This window comes from Martes martes (assembly GCF_963455335.1).
Source record: "Martes martes genome assembly, chromosome: 18".
NCBI lineage: Eukaryota > Metazoa > Chordata > Mammalia > Carnivora > Mustelidae > Martes > Martes martes.
This window is the reverse complement of record NC_137906.1, coordinates 39,243,391-39,262,570: the sequence shown is the minus strand read 5'-3', so window position 1 is coordinate 39,262,570 and position 19,180 is coordinate 39,243,391. Positions and strand designations below refer to the sequence as shown.

At 59.6% G+C, this 19,180-nt stretch overlaps 1 protein-coding gene across 1 annotated transcript; it reads left to right on the top strand.

Moving 5' to 3' along the window:
- The first annotated feature begins 7 nt into the window (after positions 1-7).
- On the top strand, positions 8-18,206 carry CCNF (cyclin F). Its single transcript, XM_080830723.1, has 17 exons — positions 8-121; positions 801-955; positions 1,915-2,021; positions 3,008-3,075; positions 4,259-4,512; positions 4,854-4,907; positions 5,977-6,081; positions 6,405-6,482; positions 8,028-8,179; positions 10,420-10,584; positions 12,350-12,473; positions 12,732-12,912; positions 13,250-13,337; positions 14,947-15,046; positions 15,132-15,259; positions 16,103-16,272; positions 16,894-18,206. The coding sequence occupies exons 1-17, from the start codon at positions 106-108 to the stop codon at positions 17,313-17,315; spliced, it is 2,367 nt and encodes a 788-aa protein (XP_080686849.1). The 5' UTR covers positions 8-105; the 3' UTR covers positions 17,316-18,206.
- Positions 18,207-19,180: the final 974 nt, after the last annotated feature.

The following is a 19,180-nucleotide window of genomic DNA, read 5'->3' as shown; positions in this document are numbered from 1 at the left end:
AACTCGGGCGGGCGGCGGGGCAGGTTTGCGCCTGCGCTGGGCGCGCGGGGCTGACGGCCGTCGGGGGCGCGAGCGACGGAGTTGGCGGCGGCGACGGCGACGGCGATGGGGAGCGGCGGTGGTGAGTGCCGGGCGCGGGCGGCGGGCGGCGGGCGGACACCCGGCGGGGCGGCTCGGGCCCTTCGGCCCCGCGTGCGGGGCGTCACGGCGACGCTCGTCCGGCGCGCGGTTTAAATGCCCGGCTGCCCCGCGGGTGGACATGGCGTGAACGCCCCGCGCCGGACCGGGCACCTGTCCCGGCCGGAGAGTAGCGCGACCCGCCTAGAGCAAGGGGACGAGGGCGGTGTGGCGGTCCCATCCTGCTACCCCGTGGGCCTCGGGCGGCCCGTTAGTTGCTGGTAGGCGACCCCGGTGCGGAGCCGGGCAGGGCAGGAAGGCCTGTGGAGGGGGTCCCGCGGGCGCGCGGCGGGGAGGACGCCGGGTGACCGGGGCGAGGGGCTCCTGCTGTGTCGTCCCGGAGGTGGGCAGGGGTCCGAGGGCAGAACCAGCGTCCGCCCTGGCCGCTCTTGCCCCAGTAGCCAAGTTCCAGGCTCGCCTGCTGTTTGCCTTAAGCACTTCCTGACTCTGAATGAATGATGGTGGCTGCGGGAATCCGCAGACCCCCACTCCTTTATTTAACGCTCGTTTGGGACCAGAAATGCCGCGGTTCCTTCTGTTCAGTCGTCTTCAGATACAACTGTGCCCGTCAGCACAGCTCCCTTCCTGCACATCCCCGACACCTTTCTGCTGCTCTTCTTCAGTGATCCACTGCCGGTGTGCCAAGTGTTTCTGTTACCCTACAAAGCGAAGAATAAAGAGGAGACCCCGAAACCTAACCATCTTGAGCCTCCCTGAAGATGTGCTCTTTCATATCCTGAAGTGGCTTTCTGTTGGGGACATCCTGGCTGTCCGAGCTGTAAGTCGCCAGATTAAAGTGGCGTCAGCCCTGTAGCTTGCTGACCTGACTTGTTGGTTGTCCCATCAGGGCTTCGCGTTCTTCAGTGTCAGGACAACATTTTGGCTACAAAACAGGGAAGAGGCAACAAGCGTGGTGTTGTTACTAGGTGTTTGAGGTTGTTGCAATCGAAAAGCTGAAACATAGTGCAGTATGTTTTGAAACCCTTCATTGTGATGTCCAGAGAAAGGACCCTAACGTGGTGGTGAAATTCTCACCCCTTAAGAATAAGAGAGCATTAAAGAAAACAAAAATATATTCACAAGGACAAACCACATGTAGTATCGAGCCCTGAAAGGGACCCTGGGAGTTAGTTTGCACATACTCAACAGCAGCCTCCTTCAGACTGAATTACTCAAGGGCGTACAGCAAATTAGTGGGAAAAGTCCACCAGGAACTTGTTTCTCTGACTCCCAAAGCCACCTCCGTGTGGTCATAATATCCACGCGTGGTGAGTATTCAATAGCAATGGAAACTTCAACGCCTGAAATGCTCGCCTGGGCTCAGGGCTCCCAGCTGGGGCACTTCCTGCCTCTGACCAGGGTGGTATTGAGTTTATTGGTCTTTTTCTAGACCCTCTGTTGACCTCCAGACGCCAGCCGTGTTCCCACTGGCAAAGCCCCAGGTAGAGGAGCACAAACCATAATTCTGTTCTACTTGCTCCCGTTAGAGTCAAGTAGGGAATACACCCTTACAGGGGCGTCTCCCCCTTTCTCAGTCTGGATGCTTATTCCCCCTTCCAGCAGCACTGTCCCCACCTTTAGAGCCTCCGAGAAACTTGTTTCTCCCTTCTCTTGAAGCAGCCATGACTTTGATCCACAGGGGGCCCTCCGTCTGTCTCTGTCCCATGTTCAAGGGCTCCAGGAGTGGGGCTTCTGGGAGGGCTCATGGTATTCCCCCCCACTTCCGTTGTTCTGCAGGTGCATTCCCACCTGAAATACCTGGTGGACAACCACGCCAGCGTGTGGGCATGTGCCAGCTTCCAGGAACTGTGGCCTTCTCCAAGGAACCTGAAGCTCTTTGAAAGGTATCCGTGCCCCTGACCACAGCTCCGTTTTCTCCCGTCTCTGGGCCTCCCTGGTATGCCCGCCTGTGTCCCAGCACCTGACCTGGGCAGCTTTTCCTTTTGCAGTTGCCCTCGCCCACACCTCACCCCCAGGGAGGGACTCCAGTGTCACCCGTGGAGTCACATGAAGCACAGTCATTGGCCATCCATGCCACCAGCCCCACCAGACTCATTAGTCACTGTCATGCTTCGAAGGGTCTCCCTTGGGCTGGGACCAGTCTGCATGATTCAAACGCAGGTCACCTCCCTGTGGAAATTTTACTCAGCCTTCTTTTTATTTTTTTATTTTATTTTTTAGTTCAAAGCGTGTGATTTCACTCCTATTGGATTTTACTCCCTGGCTGATCCCGTCTTCCTTCTGGGGTTGGGACCCAGAGGGAGGGTCAGAGCAGGTGTGAGGCCCTCAGCCTGGGAGCCCTGGCATGCTATTGGCTAGACCTACCGTCCCTGTGTGTCGGTGGCTCCAGACAGGCCGCCTGAAACCTAAGCCACATACCATGTGATTTCTCCATTGAAGGTGTGCAACTTGGTGGTTTTTCGTAGAGTCACAGAGTTGTGCAAGCATCACCACTAACTTGAGAACATCCTCACTACCCCCGTGGCAAAGCCAGAGTGAATAGGGGTTGACTTCAGTGCCCACTCCCTGTTCTCCCTGCAATCCCCCCGGTCCCGGGCAGCCCTACATCTGCCCACTTATCCGTGGATTTGCCTGCTGTGGACATTTCATGTAAGGGGAATCTTACAACATGTGGCATTCTGTGGCTGCGTTCTTGTGCTTGGCACGCCTTTAAGGTTGGTCCATGTTGTCACGCGTCACGGATGAGTGATATTTGACCGCGTTGCCTAAAACCCCAGTTAGGAAACAAGCGTTCTAGCGTCGGGTGCCGTGGAGGGACAGGACCTTCCCGGGACAACACAGGTGATGCTGTGTGTTTTTAATGGTCTAGGGCTGCCGAAAAGGGAAATTTTGAAGCTGCCGTGAAGCTGGGCATAGCCTACCTCTACAATGAAGGCCGTAAGTCCTCCCGGGGCTGGGGCTGGCCTCACCCAGCTCGGTGCCGACCTTGTAGAACAGGCATGAGCCCTTCCTCGCCTCTTCACCCTCTATCCCTGCCAGGTCCAGCTGTGGGCCTCTCCCCGCAGCAACCTGTGCCCACAGGAGTGGGATGCGCTGGTGAACTTTGAGTCCGTACGCTTTAATTATTTTAACAAACCTTGTTTTGGTCAATGCTTTGAGACTTAGAGTGGGGGGAGGGGAGGCTACTCAGGCAAGCCAGGCTTCCCCCCCCAGCACTGCCCTGCTCCGTCCAGTGAACACGGCAGCCCACGTGTAGGTGCTGGCCCCTCTCCTTCCTTGGCCACAGTTCCTCCCTGGAGCTCCAGGGCAGCGATCAAAGCGCGCCGAATTCCATGGGGTGTTCATAACACTGTAGCCCCGGCCCTGTGGGAGGCGGGTCCAAGCAGGTCAAAGTCGGCCCGGTGCCTGAGCTCCTTCGCCCCTCAGGGAACAGGTGCTCCTTGAAAACCCGTGCGGCCTTCTCCTGTCCCAGTGCCTGCTCCGTTGCTTAGCACACAGAACCAGCCTGCAGGGTGTCCGGTCGCAACCCCCCAAACACATAAAGCCTGGGGAGAGCTGCTACGCTGCTGCTTCTCAAAGATGTGGCATCTTGCCGAGACAGCCCCTGCTATAGGGTTGTTGAGAGCAGTAGAGGCGAGGAGCAGTCCCGCTGCCCCATCAGACAGCGGTTTCAGACAGGACTCACGTACCATCCGCCTCACCCGCCCCAAGTGTCCAAGCCAGCGGTTTGTACACGCCTCCCTCACAGCGTGGTGCAGCCATCGCCGCCAGCCAGATTTGGAATATGAGCCCCACAGGAAACACCACACCTGCTAGCGTGGGTTCAGGCTGTAGCTCCCAGCAGTGGGGAGGGTGCCAGTGCCCCCTCCGCAGGGGGACACCTTCCCAGACCTTCAGATCAGATCCTAGGCTGCTGGGAGGACCCTGGCAGGGACACGTGATTCGCACGGTAGGGGAAGAAAGGGAGGAGCCCCCGTCTTGGAGGCCTGGGCTCTCCCTCAACACCAGCAGTGTTGTGCTGTGGCAGGCGTCAGATTGTCGACTTTGAAAAAAGCCATCGAGACTTCTGTGCACCTGTCCCTCAGAGACGTCTGGGGTAACATTCTGTCCGTGTCCGCAGTGTCTGTGTCTGACGAAGCCCGCGCAGAGGTGAACGGCCTGAAGGCTTCTCGCTTCTTCAGTCTCGCGGAGCGACTGAATGCGGGTGCCACGCCCTTCATCTGGCTCTTCATCCGCCCTCCGTGGTCGGTGTCTGGAAGCTGCTGCAAGGCCGTGGTTCATGAGAGCCTCAGGGCGGAGTGCCAGCTGCAGGGGGTGGGTCCTGGCGAGGGACACACGTGGGACCGGCATGCTGGACGGTCTGAGCCCCATAGGGTGAGTGGAGACACTGGACCACGTAAGGCCAGGCACCTGACGACAGTGGAGGTGTGGAAAATCGGGAGCGTGGGCGTGGGGGCATCTAGAGATGAGCCAGCAGGAGAGGAAGCCCTTCCCTGGGGCTCCCAGGGAATCCCACGAGGGGCTGGGCTGAAAATGTGTTGACGGCTGGGAACACAGGACCCCAGCTCCTCGAAGCCTGAAATCAGGGAGCAGCCCTCAGGGTGGGGTGTGAGCCAGGCGGGGGCCACAGGGACAGGTGGACGGGGAAGGGTGGTGCCCTGGAAGTCCACTTTCCACCGATGACCACACTTTCTCCTCCTCCTCTCCCTGCTCAGACTCACCGGGCGTCCATACTGCACTGCTTGGGGAGAGTGCTCAGTCTCTTCGAGGTGAGTCGTCCGTCCCGCCTGGACCCTGTGCCAGCCTCGGTGGCCCTAGGCCCCTGAGCACGTGGACGTGGAGCACGGGACTCCGTGTTTCTGTGCTGCCCGCCTTTCCGGCAGCTGCAGACACCGGGGAGTAGGAAGTACACGGGAAGCAGCAGGAGGGGTCATGCGGGCTGTAACGCCCAGGTCAGCCCCACCTGTAGGAAGCGGCCTAGAGCCCGGCGGAGCGTCCAAGTGCTTGCTGGGCCATGGGTTGGTTTCGTGGCCTGGCTCCGGGCAGCCTGTCCCGCTCTTCCCACAGACCTCCCTATGCTGAAGAAAGCTTTACCGAGCTCATGATTAAGAAGCCAGTTCCGCAGCAAACTCAGGGAAGGTGGTGGCTTCTGGTGACAGGTGCAGCAGCAGGGGGGCACACTGCGTGTGAGCGAGACCTGGGAGAAGCCTCAAGAAAACCTGTGTGCCACCCTCTGGGAGGGCCGGTATGGAGGGCTGACCCTCAGGCAGCCCAGAGCCGAGCCAGATACAAACCTCACCCCGGAGGGAGGGGCTTGTGAGCACAGAGCCCTGAAGGTCGCTTTCCTGGCGGTTGTGAGAGCACGTACCTTGAGAGAAGTCATTTCCACTCCCGGTTTAGTTAACTCATTTTGTTAAAAGAAAGACTCCCAAATATGACTGAGAGTTCCCCGGAGAGACCGTGGTGGCCCATAAAAGCTGGTGTTTTGGGGGAGCAGGGTGGAGGAGGCCGCAGGGAGAGGCTGGTGTCTGCAGAGAGTGGGGCGGGGGCTGCTGGGAGAGGCCGGAGTCTGGGAGCAGGACAGGGGCCCCTGGGAGAGGCCGGAGTCTGGGAGCAGGACAGGGGCCGCTGGGAGAGGCCGGAGTCTGGGAGCAGGACAGGGGCCGCTGGGAGAGGCCGGAGTCTGGGAGCAGGACAGGGGCCCCTGGGAGAGGCCGGAGTCTGGGAGCAGGACAGGGGCCGCTGGGAGAGGCCGGAGTCTGGGAGCAGGACAGGGGCCGCTGGGAGAGGCCGGAGTCGGAGCAGTGAAGAAAGCTGCTGTGCCGGGGTTTGTTGTAGGATGAACAGCGGAAGCAGCAGGCCCAGGACCTGTTTGAAGAGTCTGCCAATCAGGGCTGTCTGGCCAGCTCATACCTCCTCTGGGAACGTGACAGGAGGATGGACGTGAGTGGGCTGGGGTCTGGGGAGAGGAAGCTGTGTGTTGGCCAAAGGTGCGGTGTCCAGATGGGCCCTCGGCAAGGCTGTGTCTGCATGGGGGTGGGCGGGCCCTTCGGCAGCTCCCCGAGCACCAGGAGCCTCCGGCCAGCAGCTGCTCCCATAGCTGCCCCCAGCAACCACCACCATTTCTTAGATAAGGGGCTGGGAAGGAGGCCAAGCCGTAGACCCTCTGGGGGTATTGGGAAGAACGTTTAAGATCCGATGGGTTGATTCTGAGTTTTCCAGAGACACGACTGTGAAAGAGCACGGTGCCTCTCTCCCATTGACAGATGTCAGATCCCGGGCGGTGCCTCCACAGCTTCCGGAAACTCAGGGACTACGCGGCCAAAGGCTGCTGGGAAGCACAGGTGAGGCAGGAGCTGGCCTTCTCCGTCCAGCTCCTCTCGTGGGGCCCGTGGTGCGGAGACTGCCCGGGCTCCCGCTCAGAGGCAGTAGGACCAGCCCAGGGCAGCACCAGGCCTTCCAGGAGTGTAGCTGCGGGATGCGCAGGCGGCGGAGGGGTGGGGGGGCGCCTGCGAGGGCTTTCTCCCTGCGCTTCACCCAGGAGCCTCCAAGCCCACCTCTCTGTTCTCGGGTGCCATTGCGCTCCGTCTGCTGTGAGCGCTCGTGATGTCCCGCTCCCCGGGTCAGCCAGGGTTAGGACCAGGACACGAGGGATTTGCCGGGGATGTTCTGGGGCTCTCCTGTTACAGCTGTAAGGAATCCTCATTTAGGACAAATCAAGACAGTCCCCCTTTGCCAAGCAGGTAGAAACGCTCTTGTTGCCCCGCCAGGGGCAGTGTTTGAGAGTCCTCTGCCCTAAAAGTGAGGGAAGAAATTACAGAGCAGCAGGTGGCCCAGCCTGACGGGTCACAGATGCAGCGACATTTGTGTCCCAGGCAGTCAGCAGATTCGCGGTAGCGAGAGCACTGAATAGTACGGGTCCCTCGGCAACTCTAACTAATCGTAAGAGTAGCGACATTCTGACATCGCGCTCCTGCACAGGAGGAAATAGAAACAGCTGGTCCAAGTCCGGGGCAGTGTGCCCCCTCAGTGCTAGTCGTCGGGGCTCACAGCTCAATGAGAGCGTGTGTATGTAGGTCTTTTCTCTGTGTGTATTGAGTGGATCCTTAATATTCTAAAAACACACTTTTTTCACGATAGCACTTTTTGCTGGCAAAGATGTGATAAAATGGCATTCTCTTAGCTGGTATGAAAATCCACGTGGCCCTTTGAGAAAATACTTAGGCACGGCTGCCCCTGTGGGTGACCACGTAAGCAGACGGGGCCAGCCCCGAAACAGCTGCACCGAGATGTTCCTCAAAGTGATAAAACAGATCAAACCCTGGAAGGAGGAACAGGTGAAATGTGCTTACAGGAGTTTCACATGCTAAGGAACCGTGTTAACGCTAAGTGAGCTGAGAGAAGATAAACGCCTGTGCGTTATGATCGAGAATGCGTGGAAACATCTAGAAGGAAATACCTAGAAATGGTTGCTAGTTACCATTGGAGGGCCTAGAGGTGCCGGGGCCCACGCCAAGTGGAGGACGCGGTTCAGTCAACCCACACACCAGCTACCAGGGCAGGTGCCGTTAGGCCCTTGTGAGAAGGGCAGCCGGCACGTAGCCGTTCGTTTGCCTGTGGCGTTCACACAGACCCAGGTTTTAAAGCCAAGTCATCCGAACCTCCGGCCGGTTTTGGCCACTTTGCTGTGCTGACTCCGTGATGCACGTTTTGTCCCTCTCGAAGTCCGTTACCACGTGATGTGGTGTTTATCTCACAAGGAGTAGTTAAAACCTGAGCCGTGCTGCTTCCGGAAGGCGGAGAAGGTGTACACACCCCCCCGGTGTCCACACCGTCTCCTCCCTCAGCAGCCCGTGGCTTTGCGCTCACGGCCGTGTCTGTCCCCGCAGCTGTCTTTAGCCAAAGCCTGTGCGCACGGAAGCCAGCTGGGCCTCGACAACAAGGCCTCGGACGGCGTGGTGCGCCAGCTCTTCCAGACCTCCCGCGCCGTGGGCAAGCAGCAGGTCTTCTCCGTGCAGAAGGGCCTCAGCGACACCATGAGGTGAGGACCTCGAGGGCCAGCTTCTGCTCGGGACAGTGGGCGAGGCCGAGCGGTGGCAGGGCCCTGGGGGCAGAGGGGCTGCCTGGCCCGTTCTCCCCGAGCCTCCGCCGGGTGTTATCCAGGGCTTTGAAGAGAAAACATCCCCCGTGAGTGTCTGTGCTTGTTTCCTTTTTAATCCTCAGACCGTGGTAAACCATTTTAAGCGTCTTTCTAAAATGACAAGGTTTGTATCGCCGGTTTCAGCGGCCAAAACACCACATCTTTACGCCGCCTTGTGTGGGCGTCGGTGTGGCTGATGAGGGTCCGCGGCCCTGGGGGTGGCCTCCAGCCCCCCATGCCCTGCTGCTTCCTGCGACCCACTCACCGCCGAGGCTTTTCACTCCATCGCAGGAGACAATCGAAAATAACGGGAACATAAATAATTCTTTAAGCTTCCACCAGATTCTAGATATGCTTTGAAGGAATGCCCCAGGGGTCAGTCCGTTGGGCGTCCGACTCTTGATTTGGGCTCAGGTCATGATCTCAGGGTGCTGAGCTCGAGCCCTGCATCAGGCTCTGCGTGGGGCATGGCGATTGCTTAAGATTCTCTCCCTCTTGCTGCCTCCAGTTTATCTCTAAAAAATCACTCAATTAATTAAATGCATGCTTTGGGTTTCAAAGGGCCAGGCTCTGGCTGTACTCCAGCAGCTCCTAGGACGTGCTCAGTAGACGGTTGTGTTTAATGGGATCGTGCTTTCCCTGAAGGGACTTGGTGTCGCGCACGCGGTGCGGGGACGCACATCCTGTGTCAGCAAGCCCTCGTGCGCTGCAACCCTGGGCCGGTGCCGGCGGCTGCGACCCCTGCTCTCCCACTTGTTCCTCCTCCTGTGAGAAGCTGTATCCTGAGAGCACCTCGTGCCCCTCTCCATCGGCCCTTTTTTGGGGGACTGTGGCTGTTCCGTTTTGGGGGACACTTTACTCTTTTCCAGAACAATAGAATTTTGTTGAAATACTAACATCACCTCAGCCTATGAGTTGAACTTCTTTTCGTTTTTCTTTATACCGAGCAACAGCTTTTTTTTTTTTTTTTTTTACACTGAGGTGTATCTGACATCCGACATTGTGTTGGTTTAGGATTTAGCCATTTTAAAATGTACAATTTGGTTAGTTTTTTTTTAAGATTTTATTAATTTGAGAGAGAGGGTGCGCAAGCAAGCGGGGGAGGGGCAGAGGGAGAGGGAGAAGCAGACTCCCCGCTGAGCAGGAACCCCCCCCCCCCCCGCCAACACGGGGCTCGATCCCAGAACCCTGAGATCATGACCTGAGCCAAAGGCAGACGCTTAACGACTGAGCCACACAGGCACTCTGGGTGGTTGGTTTTTAGAAGTCCCATTGTTAAGGTCACTCAGTCTGGGTAGGCGGGCGTCCTCTTCTGTTCCCAGTGTTGGCTGGTTTAAACCTCATACACCTGGCAGCACTCACACACTCTTCCAGCTTTGGGAGGAAACACAGGCTGTCTTTCTTTCCTCCATCCCATTCCTGGCCCGTGACAGATGCTTCCACCCAGCACCTGGAACTCTGGCCGGAACTCGGCGGCTTTATGTGTCCTCTCCCTCTCGCTCCCGGTCTCTCTCCTCCTCTGTTCGGAGAGGCGAGGACCATCCTCGGGCGTCCTTGCCTTGGCACCCAGCACTCCCATGTGTGGTCTGCGGCACTGGCCCCAGGTCGAGCCCCCTTGAGGAGGGACCCCTCGTCTGTCAGCTCCGCCTGGGCTGCGGGGTGCCTGAGAAGTCCAGTGCCAGGCTCCGGGCGTCCTCCTTGAGCTCCATTCCTGCTCTCTGCCCCACTGCAGAGGGTCGAGATAAATGACCCTTGTGGACAGGCCGCTCCTCGGGGAGGATTTGGGTTTGCAGGAGGGCCGGAGGTCTTGTCAGCTTCGCGTGACTGTTCCCCGGCCCTGTGATCTATCCTCAGCCCTACAGGGTGGCCCCCCTCGTCCCCTACCAGTGTCTGGGCTCCTCCGGTACCTGGTAGTCCCTGGGGAGAAGGCAGGGGACACAGGTGTGTGAGCCCAGCTTCCTACTAGGAACCTAGTAACCTTGGGGCCCTCCCAGCCACCTTGCAGCCAGCGCCTCCGGCTGGGACGGGTTCCCGGGTACATAGACGGCGCTGCAGATGACCTGCTCACTCCCTGGGGACGGGTGGGCTGGGCGGGAATGGGGTGCTCGCCCTCGTTTTCAGGGCTGGCGCTTGTCCTGCAGGTACATCTTGATTGACTGGCTCGTGGAAGTGGCCACCATGAAGGACTTCACGAGCCTGTGCCTTCACCTGACCGTGGAGTGTGTGGACCGGTACCTGCGGCGGAGGCTGGTGCCCCGGTACAGGCTCCAGCTGCTGGGCATCGCCTGCATGGTCATCTGCACCCGGTAGGGGGCCCCCCCGGGGCCGGGGCTGCGGGACGGACTTCCCCAGCGTGCTGCCCCAGCGGGCTTAGTGATGAAATGAGCCTTCAGTGTGGCACCTCACCAGATGGGGGTCTGAGCTGCCGGGAGAGCGCAAGCAGAGTAGCTCTCCCCAGGCGGTGACCGAACCTCGGCGCATGGGCGGCCGCTCACCCTGGCCTGCGGGGACCCCAAAGAACGGCCTTGCTCGGTGGGTTCAGGCTGGGTCCTTCTTCCCCTGGCCGCTGAGAGTGATGTGGAGACCTGCCCTCTGGGTCTCCCTGCTGAGCTCACAGAAAGACCCTTCTCAGCGGTCGAGCTCTCTAGCCTGCGTCACCGGAGACCAGCTGTTAGAGGGTCTCACGCCCCCAGCGGGCTCTCAGAACACCCCAGTCCCACCGCGAACACAGGGTGCCTCCCCAGACAGCTCCCTGAACCCCTGGCAACTCTGACTCTTCACGTGGGACCAGCTTACGTTTTACCTAAATCTGCCCCAGTTTTGCCCTGGAAGCATCTTGCGTGTTTCTGTTTTCTGACATCCCTGTGTGGTCTGCCGTCCCCCTGGCAGTGTTCTGCAGACTGGGTGTCCTTGTCTGTGAGCCGTGGGGGGTGAGAGACAGGCTCACCATGCATAGTGGGGTACGCTCAAACACGCACACTTCCCTTGCATGTAGCCCAGAGGCAGGGGGTCGAGGCTTACATTGTTGGGGTGGTTTTTGTATGTCACGAGGTCACGGAAAGCCCCAGCTCCTTAGTCTCTGCCACTCCTGGTGACCCCTGAGCCCACTGTGTCCAACTTCTCAGTGAGCTAGATCACAAGGCCATGACAGGAATAGGACGTGTGGTCTGTAGGGGACCAGATTGGGCTTGGGACCGCAGGCAGGGTGTGATCGTGGGACGCTGCGTCCAGACCTTCTCACTAGAGGTGGCAGAACAGACAGACCTCACCGCCTCATGCCCGAGCAGCATAATTACATCCTTGTAATCAGAAACTGAGTTACTAGAGCACCAACTGGCAAGCAGTGAGATGCTTTATACAGATCTAGAGGCAGAGATGCCCACCTCTCCTCGGAGTGGCACCTGCCGCGGCCCTTTGCCCGGGAGCTCTAACACCTGCCCCGCTGGGCCTGCTCCGGCCTCACGCTCCCCACACCTGTGCTCTCCAATCTCCCGTCTCCTCTCTTGGCCAAGCCTATAGCAAACAGGGCAGCTACAGAGGCCCCAGGACAGAGCAGCCACCGGCTTGGCCCTGCTCCCCTGCTGGCAGTCCGCCAGACCAGCGTGTTCCCTGCTAGTTGGGGCCGCTGGAGAGTAGAGAACAGGGTGGCTGCCTGCTTAAGGGACAATGGAGATTCCTGTGGCCATGCCTGTGCTGAGCACACACCTTCCAGCAAGCCCCAGCTCCCGTCCCGATGGCTCCCTGGCTTCCAGGTTCAAGCTCTTGTTTACGTGCGCTCGGCAGAGGATGGCCTAATCCTCAGGTCACCAGAGGATTGACCAGACCCGTCATTCGAGGGTGCCTCGTGCAGACACCGGCGTGCCTGGAGCCTGGCCCCTCCCACAGCCGGCACCAGTCCCACTTCCTTTGCAGAGCCTTGGGACAGGATCACACAAGCTCATCTCTTCCTCTCGGGAGCTGTGGGCAGCCCAGTCCGCTCTTTGACCCCCACCCCCCGTCACTGGGGGCTGAAGTGATGGCAGCCTCCAGGGAGAGCAGACTCAGCGCTCAGACCCCTTCTTGACATTCCAGGTTCATCAGCAAGGAGATCCTGACGATCCGCGAGGCTGTGTGGCTCACGGACAACACATACAAGTACGAGGACCTGGTGCGGATGATGGGAGAGATCATTTCTGCCCTGGAAGGGAAGATTCGGGTAAGCGGCCATTGGCGGTTCCCTTTCACATCAGAGTTGAAGTCATGGGAGGGACAGGAGGAACTAGGGGCTCCTGCCCGGTGTGAGCTTTCCTGCTCCAAAAGGTCTGCCTGGACCCAGAGGGCCCGAGGCCGGAGCTGCCTCTGGTCACCGCGACCCTGGTGCCCGTGTGAACGTGGGTGGGGCCGCCTCCCTGTTGAGCTGGTGGGTGAGCTCTCTGCGTGCCAGGACCGCACGTCACCTTCCCGTCCCATCTAGGTCCCCACTGTGGTGGATTACAAAGACGTCCTGCTGACGCTGGTCCCTACAGCACCAAGAACCCAACACCTGTGCAGCTTCCTGTGTGAGCTCTCGCTGCTGCACACCAGCCTGGCTGTGTACGCCCCGGCCCGTCTGGCCGCCGCCGCCCTGCTGCTCGCCAGGCTGACGCACGGGCAGAGTAAGGAGCCCGCCCTCCGCCGGCTGCTCAGCAGGGGCTGAGCCAGGGCCTGGGGGTCCCCTGAGTTGGGACACGGGATGCGACTCTCATACAAAGGGGAGGGAGGGAGACAAAGCGGCATGCCCACCCCAGACCAGGAGACACAGGCATGGACGGAAGCTGTCCTGTGGGGGTGAGCGGAACGGGGGACTCCAGCATAGTATTCCCGCACCGCCGACAGTGAGCCTGGGCGTCTGTAACCCCGAGCTCCAGGAAACTGCATGGCAGAACTGTGGGGGTCATGGGGCGCGGTGGGGATGGCGTCAGCACGGCCCCAGCACCCGGCTTTCCTCCCCAGCACAGCCCTGGACCCCGCGGTTGTGGGACCTGACCGGGTTCTCCTGCGAAGACCTCATACCCTGTGTCCTGAGCCTCCATCAGAAGTGGTGAGTCTGCAGAAGGACACGAGCCCCCACCCAGCCGCCCCGGAGGCTTCGTCCTCACGTCCCGCGGGGCTGTGGCTGGCAGCCCTCACAGACACCTTCCCCGCAGTGCGCTGTGTTCTCACGGTCCACATGTAAAAACGCCAGGCCACGTTCGTCCCTATTCAGGTTTGACACTGGATGTGCATGCAGTAGCTCCTCCCAACCGCAGCTCGTTCTGCAGGCGGCTGACGGTACTAGAAACATTGAGGCTGGCTTCCTAAGCCGTGTTCAGTGTGGCGGGGGACAGCTTGTCCCCTGGCTCAGGGGTCGGCCGGCTGCAATGGCTTCCTGCCACAGCCCTGGCCCTCGCCAGCTCGCTCCGGTACCTGCTGCTGACACATGCCTGTGCCAGAACCCAGCCGCCACCTCCTCTGCCCATCCACGGCTCTGCACATTCTTCCCCCGCGTGAGGGGCTGGACAGTTCCGGCCTTCTGTCTGTCCTCCGGCACCTCTGGGATTCAGAATACATCTGAGTCCCAGGACCTCTTTCCTGCCGCTGCCTTGTCCATGCCAGACCCCTGCTCCCCTCTCCGGCCGTTCCTCCTTGTCATAGATTGAATTGGCTGCTTGGCAGGTAGGCCTCAGTCATCCTATTGGGGACCTGGGGCCTGCCATTTCTCTCTGTTCCCGAGTCCCCCTGGCTCTGGAGGCCTGTGCTGCCTGCACGTACATGTTCCCCACCTGCCCCCTGAATTATCTCAGTGACTGTCTCTGTTGCGGGGGGGTCCCTGCTCTGTATGCCGTCCAGGAGGAGATCGGAGCTCTCTGGGCAGGCCCCAAGCCCCTGGGGGAGTCCCCTTCTCTGGCCTGCTCCCTGCCCTGCTCCACCGTGGGGAACCGGTCACTGTGTCCTGGGGCCAGCATGTGCCCACTCACAGCCAATGGACGGGAAGTGTGGGTGAGCTGACGGGTCCACATGTGTGTGTCATCGCTCCCGTGACGGGTCCTTACCTGACACCAGCTCCCAGTAGTTGCTGCTAGGCTGTTCCTCTGCCCCCCAGAGTTGTTTCTTATTTTCACATTAGATAAATTGGAAACGCTTTTTACCAGCGAAACTTCTTTTTTAAGCGCGTACCGTGCATATTCGGTCATGCGAGCATCCCGACGGCAACGGTCATTTGTAGACCACGACGCCACCCTCAAAGCCCGCACTCCTTGTGGGTCAGGCCTGTGCTCCCCAGCCCTCCAGCCCCGGCTTTCCCTCTCTCTGGATTTTCCAGTTCTGGACACTTCAGAGGAACACAGTCCTGTTCATGTGACCCTTTGGGACCAGCCTGTCACCTGCGTAACAGTTCCACTGGCTTCGCAGTCTGCTGCTCGGGCAGACCACATCTTGCTCATTCGTGCCCTGGTGGACGTGGGGGCTGTTGGGAATGAGGCAACTGCAGACACCGTGCGGGGCGTCCCATCTCCCCTCCCATCGTTAGGCTGTTTCTAAACACCTATCGTACTCTCTCGCTTCAGCTAGCGGAGGCTGAAATGGAGTCTCTTGGGCTGGGGTTGCTGCTGTCGCTGCCCCAGAGCCCAGCCTGTGGCTCTGCTGTCCCTCACGTGTCCCCCCGTTTGCAGCTTCCACGATGACGCCCCCAAGGACTACAGGCAAGTGTCTCTGACCGCCGTGAAGCAGCGGTTCGAGGACAAGCGCTACGAAGAGATCAGCCAGGAAGAGGTGCCCACACCCTGGCCCCCCAAGGCCCCCCCAGACACCAGCCCCTCTGGGCCTCGTCCCACCCTCTGACCCGGTCTCCTTGCAGGTGCTGAGCTACGGGCAGCTGTGCGCAGCTCTGGGGGTGAAGCAGGGCAGCCCGGAGCCCGCGGCTTTCCTCAGCACGGGGGACATCCACACCTTCCTCACCTCTCCATCAGGAAGGAGGACCAAGCGGTGCGTGAGCCCCGGGTCCCGAGCTGCGTGTGCTGGGCCTAGAGTCCCTCGTGGCCCCCGCGGCTGTCTGAGAGGCTCCATGGACCCCCTTTTACACAGGGGGCTCCTAAGATGTAGCAGGGAGAAGCAACAGGTCCCACAAAAAATGTAGCTGGGGTTGAATCTAGGCCTTGGCTCCTGGGCCCCATCTCCAGTCAGCAGCCCGGTCCTCTCTCTGGGGCAGCGGCCTCTCTCGCTTTAACCGGGCCGCTTCGAGCGAAGACGGTCTCGAGCCCCACACGGGCACCCGCGGCCCACCCTGTTCCACAGTGTTGCTCTCACTCTCGGCCTGGCCCCTTCACAATTCCCGGGCTGGCCCTGTCCCCACCCTCATCTCCCGAGTCTATGTCACATGTATCCCCCATCACAGTGTTCTTTTTTTTTTTTTTAAGATCTTATTTATTTATTTGACAGAGATCACAAATAAGCAGAAAGTCAGGCAGAGAGAGAGGGAAGCAGGTTCCCCACTGAGCAGAGAGCCCGATGTGGGACTCGATCCCAGGACCCTGAGATCATGACCTGAGCCAAAGGCAGAGGCTTAACCCACTGAGCCACCCAGGCGCCCCCTCCCGTCGCAGCGTTCTGGTGTGACCCCCTCCTGTCATCATCCGCCTTTCCCACCTCACCCATCCCAGGAATTCCTGTTGATCCTGCCAAGTCCCGAGCGCAGCCCCTCACTATGCTGCCGGCCCTGCCTCTAGGAGCCTGGCCGTGAGCTTCCCAAGGGTGGGCAGCCGCAGAGGGCCAGGCTGGGCCTCCCTCGCTGCTGCCTGTGACCGGGCCGCTGGCTCTTCCCTCCTGCAGGAAGCGGGAGAACAGCCTCCAGGAGGACAGGGGCAGCTTCGTCACCACGCCCACTGCGGAGCTATCCAGCCGAGAGGACATGCTGCTGGGTAGCTTTCTGGACTGGAGCCTAGACTACTGCTCTGGCTATGAGGGTGACCAGGAAAGCGAAGGAGAGAAGGACGGTGACGGTGAGCACTGGGACCTAGAGACCACCCAGATGCCCCCTCGGAAGGAGGGGGTCCGCGCCCGGAAGCCATGAGAGAGCAGAGCCCCTAGAACACCAGAGCAAGGCGGGGGGCCAGGGGGCCAGGAGAGAAGACCTGTGTCCAGGACTGTGAAAGGGCCTCACCAGGGCAGGGAGGCGGGAGAAACCTTGTCTGGAATTCATGAGCAGATCTTTCTAGAACGTTGTGTGAAATGTGCCACCCACTGCCCTTTTTGGGCTCTGTGCCCTGTGCCCCTCTCCAGAGCTGCCTGTGGAGCCTCTGCCCTCTCGAGCAGCTAAACACGAAGGAAGCGCAGCTCAAGCAGATTCTGTTAACTTTCCCGTTGCTTGCCACGGTGTCCACTCGGGGATTAAGTAAATTATTGATGACTAGTCTGTAGTCGCTTCCTGCTGTCGCCCAAGTCACGATGAGTGCCACCTTCAATTTCTTACCCAAAGGAGAGCAGTACAGGGGACTGTCCAGCGAGAGCCACACCTTCCTGGCCAAGAGTTGGACCCTGGGCCACTGGGGTCCTGACTGGGCAAGGGGGGGCACCCCATTGCTCAGGCGGTGGCCACATTTCTCTCCCCGTGTCTCCCACAGTGACGGCCCCCAGCGGCATCCTCGATGTCACCGTGGTCTATCTGAGCCCCGAACAGCACTGCTGCCAGGAATCAAGTGATGAGGAGGCCTGCCCGGAGGACAGGGAACGCCAGGACCTGCACACCTGGGTACCAGGCCCCCAGACACCTCCGACGCCAGGGCCTGAGCCTCGGCTCTGCGGCACAAGGGAGCCAGGCGAGGACAGCGTGACCTCAGGGTACTCCTCCATCAGCAGCGCAAGTCCCACAAACTCCATGGACAGTGTCTCAGGGGGCCCTCCCCAATCTACCTCAGCGCTGTCCCCAGGCAGCGACTCAAACACACAGCCTTGCCACCACCATGCCAAGAAGTCATGTTTACAGTGTCGCTCTCCAAGCCCTCCGGAGAGCAGCGTTCCCCAGGTGAAGAGGAAAAACCTATAGACCCCCAGCAAGGAGGAGGAGGAGAGGGACCTGAGCCGGGCTTGCTGAGGCTGCGCACGTGCCCCCACTCACCGCAGGGAACATCTGCTGAGGGAGGGCTGCTGCCGCACTAGGGAGCCAAGGGGGCTGGAGGTGGACGCCCTGTGGACCCCCAGTGGCTCTCGCACAGGGAACGGAGAGAACACGGGACGCTAAGTCTCTTTCTCCAGGGTAGTCCCATGCAAGCCGTCAGAATGTCTGAATCAGAACAAAACCTCAAATTCTTTGTTTTGGAAACTTAGCCTCAAAGCAATCATGCCCCATCCTGGGAAGCCTGTGTCTCTGTCCCCTCTTGTGTCTGTCCTGTTCTCCCTGGGGAGCTAGAGCCCATGCCCCGATCTCCCCGGCCCCCACTGAACCCCATCCCAGGAGCCAATAGCTTTCAGAGTTGAGAACACGTGTGACCAGGTGGCCGGGCACAGCCCCCCTCCCGGCATCTATCTGGCTTGGGGTTCCGGGGGGAGCTGACAGCTCTGAGCACACCACTGTGCTCATATTGCCCGGCTCCCAGCGCCCATCCCCACTTGGTGGCAGTTCCCCTGCTGAGGGAGCCTTGCCCCCGCGCACTGCTGTGTACTACAACGGACCACCAGGTGGGGGCCCCGACTGCTTTCAGGCCAGGGCCTGGATGTCTTGGCCCTAAGCTCCCTGCCCACCACATTCTCGGCTCCTGCAGAAGTCTGTCCCTTCCTCCAGAGTGATTTGTTTTTGTCCCCAGCAGGTGGTGTCCGTGTGAACACCTCTCTTTGCACTGAATTTCTAGGCCATTTCTTTTCGTGTCTTTATTTCCATCCTTCGTTCTTCTAAGACGGAAACAAAAGAAAAATTAAAGATAGAAGGCGTTAAATTTTAAGGAGAGATTCTTAACTTCATTTAGGGTCCACTAAAGGAAAAAGGAACATCTGATTCAGACCTGTGAGTGGCCTCCTGACCCTCTTCCCAGAGAGGTCAGAAAAATTAAATGTCATTTGTAACATCTGAGGTGACCCCAGCACAAAAGAGTGAGACTCAGAGGACCTGTCCCCGCCCGCTGGCTGAGGATGGATCTGCTTGTGTTCCTGAGGCTCCCCGACACCTGCCACCTCCTGAGTACAGCAGCCAAAACCGGTGGGATCTGCTCCAGACTGCCCCCCCACCCCGCCCAGGTCAGGTGGACCGCTCAGGGATAGCTTGTTTCTTCTCAGAACATCAGAAAGAACCACTGGGCCAGGAGCGTCCCCCAAATGCTCTTGAACCCGGGCTCTGTGGAACAAAGAGCTACTCCCTAGTGGCTTTTCTGGGTGCTTGGTGCATGTGTGGGTGTTCCCATGGGAGCTGTCTTCCTGCTACTATAAGAGAATTTTGACCACCCTGGGTGGGGCACAGTTGGGATTGTGACCTTCCCAGTCAACTGTGCCCCTGGGCATGTGTGAGCCTCTGTATCGTCTGTAAGATGGGGCCATCATACCTACTTCACAGGAGTGTTGTGCAGATTAAATGCAATGAGGGTAGTGGCAGCTGAGTAATGTGTGTGTCTGAACTGCCCACCTCCTTGTCTGTGGCCCACTGACAAAAGCCTCCCCCCAGCCTGCACCTTTAGGAGACTACTCCAGTGGGGACCTAATGCCACCTGCCGGTGCTGACGGGAGCCTCTCCAGATGAGAACGGGCCACTGCCCTGGAGAGCCCCACCCTAAGGTCCCACCATGGTCCGGTCCCAAGCAGCACAGGGCCCCCAGCTCCCCTCCCCAGCAGCTGTGAAAGGGACACCTCTCCATCCTGACCCCCAGCATGTCATCCCTGGAGCTCCCCCCGAGATTTCTCAGCCCCAGCAGAGGTCACAGTCCT